At 40.1% G+C, this 9,869-nt stretch overlaps 1 protein-coding gene across 2 annotated transcripts in view; it reads left to right on the top strand.

The window, feature by feature from the left end:
- The first annotated feature begins 273 nt into the window (after window positions 1-273).
- FSHR (follicle stimulating hormone receptor) overlaps window positions 274-9,869 on the top strand; it is a 171,927-nt gene continuing 162,331 nt past the window's right edge. Inside the window, exon 1 of one of the 2 annotated variants that reach the window (XM_027072494.2) lies at window positions 274-539. In XM_027072494.2, the coding sequence (XP_026928295.1) occupies window positions 388-539 (152 nt within the window). In that variant the 5' untranslated portion in view covers window positions 274-387. The remainder of the gene's footprint in view (window positions 540-9,869) is intronic. The other variant, XM_015074692.3, reaches the window with a different exon arrangement.

The raw sequence follows: 9,869 nt of genomic DNA, 5'->3' as shown, positions 1-9,869 counted from the left end.
TATGTTGTGTCTGTTTTTGGAGAAAGTCAATCATGTCACTCTCTTGAGAAGAGAATGGTGATCAGCAGGGACACTTCTACAGTTTAATAAATGTAAACTACTCCAGACATGCATCAAGGTTCTATTTACTCTCTTCCTTGCCTTAGGGTGGAAGAAATCCAATAGAGAAGAATAAGGGAGTAGCTTATCTTGCCCCGGAAATCACTACAGGCACACAGGAATTTTGCTATTTGTCTGAAAGTGACCCAAAAAAAAAAAAAAATCCTTTGGTCAGTCACGTGACCCTGGCAGATATCTTCTCATACGAGCGCTGTGTGGAGCTTCTGAAATTTGTGGAGATTTTTCTCTGCAGATGCAGGAAGAAAGCAGGTGGATGGGTGAATAAGTATGACCTTCCTCCTGGTCTCCTTGCTGGCATTCCTGAGCTTAGGCTCAGGATGTCATCATCGGATCTGTCACTGCTGGCACAGGGTTTTCCTCTGCCAAGAGAGCAAGGTGACGGAGATTCCCTCCGACCTTCCCAGGAATGCAGTTGAACTGTGAGTATCAGAGGCAGCGGGAACAATGGTGGGGCTGGCATTTGCGTGTTGTGTGCTATTATTATTTTCACTTTAGGCTGATAACGGTTGGGCTGAACTATTTCTGCACTGACCAAAGGCTTGAATAAAACAAACTCCCCCATCCTAACAACTCTGCTCTCCCAGGATCTTAGTGAGAGCCTGTCTCAGCCAGACAAGGAAGGAAGTATGGAAAGCTCAATTCAAAGGCAGAAGGAAAATGTTTGAGTCTTTTCAACACATTTGCTCTTGGGTTCCAAACTATGTTTCGTAACCAGAAAAGTAAAACTAAGAAAAACTAGAAACTTTGAAGACCTGGAATTAGAGGCAGAAAGACAGTTTTGATTTAAGTGAAATACACAACATGTCTCCCTAAGGACACTGAATTCAAGAAGGCACAAGTCACTGTCACTTTGGAGCCACCAGCAAATAATTCCTCAACAGAGGTTCTGCTTCCTGGAGAAACAGGGAACTAGAGGAGAAGGGAAGGGGTGTGAAGAAAGGGAGAAAGAACAGGGGAGGCAGAGTGGGCATGAAAAATATAGCATCGTGTTTCAAACAGCTAGGAAAATGTGACTCCCAACTTGAGAATTTTAGTAAACTATTTAATAGGAAGTCAACAGACTCTCAGAGTTGGACAAGATCTTAGACCAGTTCACTTTATCTCTTCATTTTGCAAATGAGGAATCTGGGATCTGGAGAGACAAAAGATTCGTGCAATCTCTTACAAGGAGCCAAAGCATAGCCAATACTAGAAAACGGGCCTTTTGACTCATAGTCTACTCTTCTTTCCCCCAAACCTCATTCTGTCCAATTAATTACTACTTCCCCAAAGAACTGGGAAGTTACAGCTCAGAGAATGTAGATACACTCAGTATTTTTATTCCATGTATTTTATTTTTAAAAAAAATTTTTTTAATGTTTATTTATTTTTGAGAGAGAGAGGGAGAGAGTCAGAGTGCGAGCGAAGGAGGGACAGAGAGAGAGACACAGAATCTGAAGCAGGCTCCAGGCTCCGAGCTGTCAGCACAGAGCCCGATGCGGGGCTCGAACTCACGAATCATGAGATCATGACCTGAGCTGAAGTTGGACGCTCAACCAACTGAGCCACCCAGGCACCCCTTATTCCATGTATTTTAAATAGAAGCTGCTATTCTGGACACCTCTTTCACTCTTGGTCCCATAAGGCTAAGTAAGGAAGACTCTTATTTTACTGCAGAGTATGGTCATCTTTTCAGTTCACAATTACCACAGCCACACTCAAACATGGTAGTGACTTTCACATTGTCACTCAGGGACAAGTGGTTAGTAGTACACTTGTTTGGTTCCACTTGCTACTTTTTCCCTGGACATCCTAAGTCCTCAGTTCCTATCCAGAGGCAGCTGCAGCAGCAGAGTAAATAACTCGTCAGCTCTGTGTTTTGGGTACACTGTCTCAGATGAGACAGTTATTCCTGATTATGGGGAAGAATGTGCCTAGGCACAGTCTAGTCATTATAAACACAGGAGAAGGCCAATGCACCTGAGCTCCTGAAAGAAGTCACTTGCCCCTAAGCAACTTTGAACAATTATTTAACCCATTCTGAACCTCAGATTCCTCACTTCTGAAGTGGTTTTACTACAACCAGTTTGGTTGGGTTGTTATTAAGACTAAAAGACATAGTTGCCTCACAAATATAGCCATTTCTGCCTCTCCACTTCCAATGTTTCCCTGTGGGCCAAGCAGTGCCAACCAGTTACTAGAGCATACAACCCCTAACAAGGTTTCATTTTAGTAATAATCCTCCATATCAAACTCCCTTCTGCACTAGGCCATCTACTTTCTTACATCTCTTTACCAGATTTTTTTCATTATGCATAGAAAACATGAAGAAAGAAAATAAAGGAAGGAGGGAGGAAAGAAACGAAAATCCATTCCCAAACCCCAAACCTCAGGGAGTATGTGTGTATAGTGTGGAAGGAGCAGACGTATGATTTTTTAAATTAATTCATACTAAGATATAAATGACTAAAATTTGTCTGTCCAAGAGTACTTCGCAACTGAGAAAGAGACTGTAGGTAAGAGTGTTTGTAACTCTTGACAAAAGGTAGCCCTGGTCAACGCCTTCCTTAGGTGTATTTACTAGAGGACAAAGTTGCATAAAACTAAGAAGGGGAATGCCCTTTATTGGCATTCCCCCCATCCCAGGAGTGAGTGTAGTTGCTTGAGAGTTTTCAAAGAGTTCTCCCAGATATCTAATCTTGAGAAGATTCTTTTCTCTGCACACTCATTAGTAGGGTATGAATTGGGCCATTTTAGAGTTTAGCTTTACAATCTTCCAGGCAAGGTATATACAGAAAAATAAGATACATGTTGCTTTGGTTGCTAGACATAAAAAAATTATTTGAGGATATTTTGGAGGTTAGTTTGTTCATCACAGAAGAGCAGATAAAATGCCACATGAACTACTCAGGTGCTGAGTTATAATGAAAGAACCATTATTTTTATTTATTTGTGCTTTTAAAGAGGATTGGATTGGGTTTATCTGGAACATTGGCAGAGGGAAAATGAAACAGCTTGTTCAACTAAGTATTTCTAGTTCACCTTGCAGTCTTCTGCATTTGGATATTGACTTTAATGATGGTCACATCAAGTGGAGATGGATGGAATAGCTGGGCTTCACTGAGTGCAACTGTTTAATCCATCAATACATCACAGCTTCATTGTCTGTAAAATTCACCCAGGGGAGAACAGGTGCTACATCTGAACCATGTACAGTTTATCCTAGCAATGCATCCACCTTGCAGCACTTTCATTCTACCTATCTGCCAGCTATCACCAGAGATTTCTAATTCCCAACCATCAGCACATGTCAATGTTAACACAAAAGGAATAGGAAAGCATCACCAACAGGCAGGTAGATTCCATTTACCAAAGGGCCCATACTATTTTCCTGAAGCTTTACACATAATACTTCATTAAAATTGCACAGAACTTCAAGTTTAGTATTATTGTTCCATTTTTCAGATGAAGCAAACTAAAGAGCTCTAGAGTCTGATAATTTCGACAGGCTCAGTCCTGCGGCTCTTGGATAGTAGAGCTGGGATCCAAACCTGAGCCCGTGCTCCCACAGCTTATCTCTGTTGTATAAAATAAAAGCCTCTATGGGGCACCTGGGTGGCACAGTTGGTTAAGCGTCCGACTTCAGCCAGGTCACGATCTCGCGGTCCGTGAGTTCGAGCCCCGCGTCGGGCTCTGGGCTGATGGCTCAGAGCCTGGAGCCTGTTTCCGATTCTGTGTCTCCCTCTCTCTCTGCCCCTCGCCCGTTCATGCTCTGTCTCTCTCTGTCCCAAAAATAAATAAACGTTGAAAAAAATTAAAAAAAAAAAAGCCTCTGACTCATTTTGTTTGTTCCTCTTCAAACAAACAAAAGATGTCCTTTAGAATTTTGACTGGAGGTTAGCAGTTTTTCTGTTAAGAGTCAATAATAAATACTTTAGGCTGTATGGGCCATAATTCTCTACTCCAACTTCTCAACTCTGTCACAGTTGTGGGAAAGCTGACACAGACAAAATGTAAATGAATAAGCATGGCTGTGTTCCAACAAAGCTTTGTTTTTTGCCACTGAAATTTGAATTTCATATAATGGTCACATGTCACAAAGTATCATTCTTCTTTTGATTTTTTTTTTATCATATAAAGGATGAAAAATAGTCTTTGCTCATGAGCCACAGAAAAACAGATAGGCCAAGTATGGTCCACAGGCTATAGATTGCCCACCTCTGATTTAAACTATAGCTGAAAGTGGCTAGATCTTACTCGCTTAAGTAGAGTTGAGGCAGTTTGAAACAACATGGTGCCGTGAGGAAAGTACTAAACTAGGTAAGCTGGGTCAGGAATGGAGGGAATTCTAAGATAACATTCTTTTTTTTTTTTTTAACATTTATTTATTTATTTTGAGAGAGATAGAGAGTATGAGCCAGGGAGGGGCAGAGAGAAAGAGACAGAGAGAATCCCAAGCAGGCTCCATGCTACGGGGCCCGACTCGGGGCTCAATCCCACAACCATGAGATTATGATGTTTAACCAATTGATCCAGACAGGCACCCCAGGTAATATTCATAGGAGGGTCTTTTGCTGTTTTGACAAGTCAGAGATGGTATAGTATAGCCTTTAGAATCTGAGAGACTGGAGTTCAAACACAGGCTGTGACACTGTTTTTTTGCTCAATCACATGGCCTCTTGGCCATGTCATGGAAACTGCAATGTGGGCCTTTTTCAAAGAGTTGCTGTGAGGACTATATGAGATAATGAATATAAAACATCTAGCGTAATGCCTCTCAGGTGGTGGTGGTGATGGCTGTTGCTGTTGTCATCTGTAAAACACTAGGGAAAAAAAAAAACACCAGAGGGCATTCATGACGACCAAATTAATCAATAGGTATGAGAATGATTTTCACAATTGATAGATCTTTATAACTCTGTAAGACTCCTACTTACTTAAGAACAATCTGGGATGAACACTGGGTGTTGTATGGAAACCAATTTGACAATAAATTTCATATGAAAAAAAAAAATAATAATCTCCTCCTCCTCCCAGTGGCTGGAGGACTTACTCTCTGTGCACTTATTTTCTAAGTAAGAAAATGTGTTCTTTTAGGCTTTCAATATTTGGCAAGAACTCAGGGAGGTTTCGTTCTGACCACAGTCAAAGGAATTTTGATTTCTGACTTACCCTAGAAACTCAGTTTCAGTTGGAGGCAGTCAATGAATATAGCAAGGACACTTTGATCTTGCTTTTTTCTTCCTGGAGTTACAATTTCCAAGGAGAATGTGAACACCCATTCAAAATCTGAAATTTTGACTAAGTGACAGTGCAGATACAGCTATCTTTCTCTTCAGCAGGGTCAGATGACCACAATACTAAGAGGAGAAAAGGGCCCACTGGCGGTCACTGTCGACGTAGAGAGATCTGTATTGAGATTTTATTATAGGCTGCCTTTTTTGACCCCTCTCTTCACATTAAGTTCCTGTATCTTATTGCAGTCTCAATTGGCCATCTCTTACTTTTAATTATCTAATTATTATTATTTTTTTTGCTTTGTTTTCTTCCTTTGCCTTATACTTCTTGTTTCACTGCTTTGGTTTAGATCACTCTCCTTACTCCATCATCATAGACTATTGTTTAGCTAGGAGCTCCTTTAGACTTTCTTAGTTCTAAGTACCATGTGCCAAAAGGGAAGACTTTTCCTATGCCAATAAGGCTCTGTGATCTTTAAGAAGGAAATACAGCTTTTGATGTTTGCGAACAAGTTTAATTGTACTTTTTCCCTCTGAAAAGCATATTCTGGAATTCATATTCTGCGGAACACATTTTAGGAAAGGCTAATCCAAAGGCTGTTCTATCCAACCCCAGCCACTAGAATGAACCCCTTGTCAAGTATTAACTGTAACTTGGACCTCCTGACTCCTAATTCAGTATTCAACATCAGCTGGAGATAAATCTTTGGGTGGGTTTTTAGTACTTTGTGTCTGAGAAGCTACCATTTAGGAATGTACTCTGTTCTCACGAAGAAGATGGTTTTGAAGACTATAGCCATGTGGAAACTAGATGTTACTTACACTGAAGTGAAGAAAGGAAAGATAAAACACTGGATTACAAAACTACTAAAACCACCCCTGACTTCTGGATTTGTTGAGTATTGATGGTTCACTTTCTTGGTTGCCCACATTCAATCAGTTTTACAAACTCCCTTCATGTTGCTACTACCAGTAATTCTTTCTTTATTGCCATCATCTGTTTGGGCCCTGAACATTCAAAGCCTGGATTGTATAATTATGTTCTACTTTATCTCCTTTCAACCAACCTCTCCCTCTTCTCCAAATTAGCCTACACACCGCCATTGAATTTTTCTGCATAAAATACCATTGCCACCATGTTATGAATCCCCAGCTCAAAATTACTCAATGGCTTGTTTTTCTGACTGCCTCTCACTACTGTCCAACAGGAGGCAGCTACTCTGCAAGGGTGATGAAGACTGGCTCTTTAATTCAGTGTGTGTACTTTTGCCTCCCTGTGTCTTCACCTTATGCCTATTTATACCATCCTCAGTTTCTTCTTTTTTGCCTCTTGAAGTCTGACTTACATATCGTAATCTTGCTCAAAGGTTGCCTTCTTGATGAAGTCTTCCCTGACCAGTTCATCTTTATTTAGTCTGGATGCTAGTACTGTTCGATTCACACTTAATCTTACTTTGCTCTTATTTGTTCATGTGTGTTGTATTTCCTCAACTGCAGTGAAAATTTCTTTTGTATTCTTTGTTGTGCCTGGTTCAATGCAATGTATGTTCTGGGCCTTCAATTACATGTAGAACAAATGATATAATAAATCAGGGGGATTTACATCTGTTTATTCACTCCGCTCTTCAATACTAAGGAAAAGATTCTTATAAAAGATGATTATTGTTCTCCCTGTGGTGCAGTACTATAGGATTTGATAGTTTTCTTATTTTCCTTGCTTTCTTTATGTGTTTGTTTTAAGAAAATGCCTATATGTCATTCTAGAATTAATTTATTCAGAAGGATACAAAGATCAGAAGCAAAATCTTCCAAAGGTTGAACATCCTATATTCTAGGCATGTCACTCAGTTCTCCTGATGTAAATAATACTACCTGCCTCTCTATACCTAATGAGAATATTAAAAAGATAAATGAAATTGCCTAAACAAAATCACATCAAGCCATGCAGTAATGTTCAAAGAAATATAATTTTTTCCAATTAAGGTCAGATTCCAAAACCTGAACATGAGGTTCTCTGTGTTCCCCAGATGTGCTTTGATTACTGTAGTTCTGTCTGGATATCAAAATCAAACACCCCACTGTGCAAATTGCCCCAAGTGTCCATATCCGGAGACTCTTACTGTCTTGTTTAGATATTTCTTTGAAAGAAACAAACAGCACAGTTTTCTTGCTAATGCATACATAATCCTTTCTCTTGGAACAAAATCAAGCACCTACTTTAGTGAGAAATGGTAGGTGTATGTCCAACATTTGGAATTTAATTGGGCTGAGGGTAAGGGAGGTTTATATTCCCCATGGAGAAATCAGAAAAATGACTATAGGAAAAGCTATATAATGCTTATCTTGAAAGGGAAAAAGTAGAAATTCTATCGCAGGGAAAGAATCCTTTAAAATACAAGATGAATTCTACCCTCAGAATTGGCTAAGAGCTATAATTTACAGAGTCATTATCAGCAATTGAAGAGTAGGGGGTTGAGAGAGAATTCCAATTGCTTGGTGATGATAAAATCCCTTGTTTACCCTAAAGGTAAGCACTGTCCTTCCTCACCCAAGTCCTCTACCAAAGAAGCTGGGCTTCAGAAGTCAGACGTGTTGGCAATAAATGGGAAATTCATTTGACTTGTGATTATCCTTCTCCAAAGACACTAATTGGGTTATCTAGTCACTATGGTTGATTGGACTACACTTTTTTTAAGCTGTTAGATTTAGACTCTCCAATTCAGCTTTATTTAGACTAGACTGTAGCTTATATATCCCACAAGGTCAGCTAGAAAAGAGAGTAATTATTTTTAATTGCTTAGGATCTGGTTATAATGAGATCTGGATGTTTGTTCTTAATCTGACCTCCCTGTGAAGTATCTCAGAGCATGTTGTGTGTCTCTGACCTGAACATGCCATTACCTCATTCTCTCATATGGAATATGCTAGCGGATCTGAAAATCTTCAAGTGACGGACAAAAAAAAAAAAAAAAAAAAAAAACACAAAAAAAACAGTATAAAGTAACCAAAGCTTTGCCATAGCCTTGAACTCAGGTATTTTTAGTCTTAGGAGTGGCTTGAGTCCTCTCTTTCATCCCTTCTCCCAGACCATTTCAGCAACAGCTAACACAGAGCCATCACAGAATCCAGTGTCAGAAATAATGGAAAATAAACAGCATGAGCCAATTTTTACATCTCCCAATTGGCAAGCTTGATGAAAACCTTTAAAAAGTAGAAACCCAAAAAGCTCAGCTAAGTTTCAGTGAAACAGAGAGATTAATTAATTGAGGATATCAGAGAGAAAACTCATCAGTAGATTGGTGAAACCTGAAATAAAATGATGCTAAAGTTTCATTCAATTCTTTTTTTTTTTAAGTTTATTTTGAGAGAGAGGGAGGGAGCGAGCTAGCAGGGGAGGCAGAGGGGGGGGAAGGGAAAGAGAGGGAGAGGGGTACAAGAGAAGGGCAGGGAGAGGGGGAGAGGGGGAGAACCCCAAGCAGGTCCCACACTGGCAGTGCAGAGCCCAAAGTGGGGCTCAAACACACAAACCATGAGATCATGACTAGAGCTGAAACCAAGAGTTGGATGCTTAACTGACTGAGCTACCCAGGCAACCCCTCATTCAATTCTAAAATGCTTTGATTTTACAAACATCTTCAGGCACCAAACTTCCCAAAGCAAAAAAGCTTTTTTTCAGTCTCAGAATCCAGCAGGTGTGTGATTCCTCAACTCATGCAATTTCGGTTGTGGGATTCTGGGGGGTTGGGTTCTGTTAGGCTCAGTAGACTGTTCTGTTGTTTTGACATGAAGCACAGAAAACCTCCACACAGACACTTCTGTCTCATTACTTTCAGCTTGGCAAGGGGTTTTAAACAGATTTGTGGGAGGTCCCATTTCCATCAATGGCTACAACTAAATAAATGAGGGCTGATGGGAGGTCATGGAATATTTCATCCACAATCCTCCTGGAATAAGAAGGGCATGAAAAAGAAAGGTCCCTCATATGGAAGGGCCATAGCCTGGAGCACTAGATTTTTCAAAAGTGGCCCCAACTTAAAATATTCTGTCCCTTCTAATAAAGTCTACTAAATGTTGGTTCAGACAATGGATCACATGCCTAGAAGACAGGGTTGCCTCTACATGTGCATTCTTCATCATCTCACAGTAACCGCTTCTGAATTGATATCAGTGCCTTCAGCCTTCTACCTTCCCAGCTTCCTGCTCCGAGCCCTTGCTCTGGTTTAATTCCCCTGTGGGTTCCAATAGTCAGATTCAGGAAAAAAGTCCCAAGTCCTATGTCTGACATTAAGGTCTTCCATATTTTGGCCTCAGATTAGCTCTCCTGTCCTCTTTCTCATCTTCCACCCTTTCAACTCTTTGCTTCATGCACTACTTTCTATTTCCAGATAGGTCTTCTATTCCCCTACCCAAATACTATTACCTTCTCCAACCTGAAGTATATTTGCCTATTTCAATATGGTTCGGTTCTGAGACCAAAGTAAAGATGCTCATTTTTCATGAAGTTTTCTTTCAACAACAAATATTTGGTTATGT

The sequence above is a fragment of the Acinonyx jubatus genome, chromosome A3 (genome assembly GCF_027475565.1).
Source record: "Acinonyx jubatus isolate Ajub_Pintada_27869175 chromosome A3, VMU_Ajub_asm_v1.0, whole genome shotgun sequence".
In the NCBI taxonomy this organism is placed as follows: Eukaryota; Metazoa; Chordata; class Mammalia; order Carnivora; family Felidae; genus Acinonyx; species Acinonyx jubatus.
The sequence above is the reverse complement of the archived record's forward strand: the minus strand, read 5'-3'. Positions and strand labels throughout refer to the sequence as shown.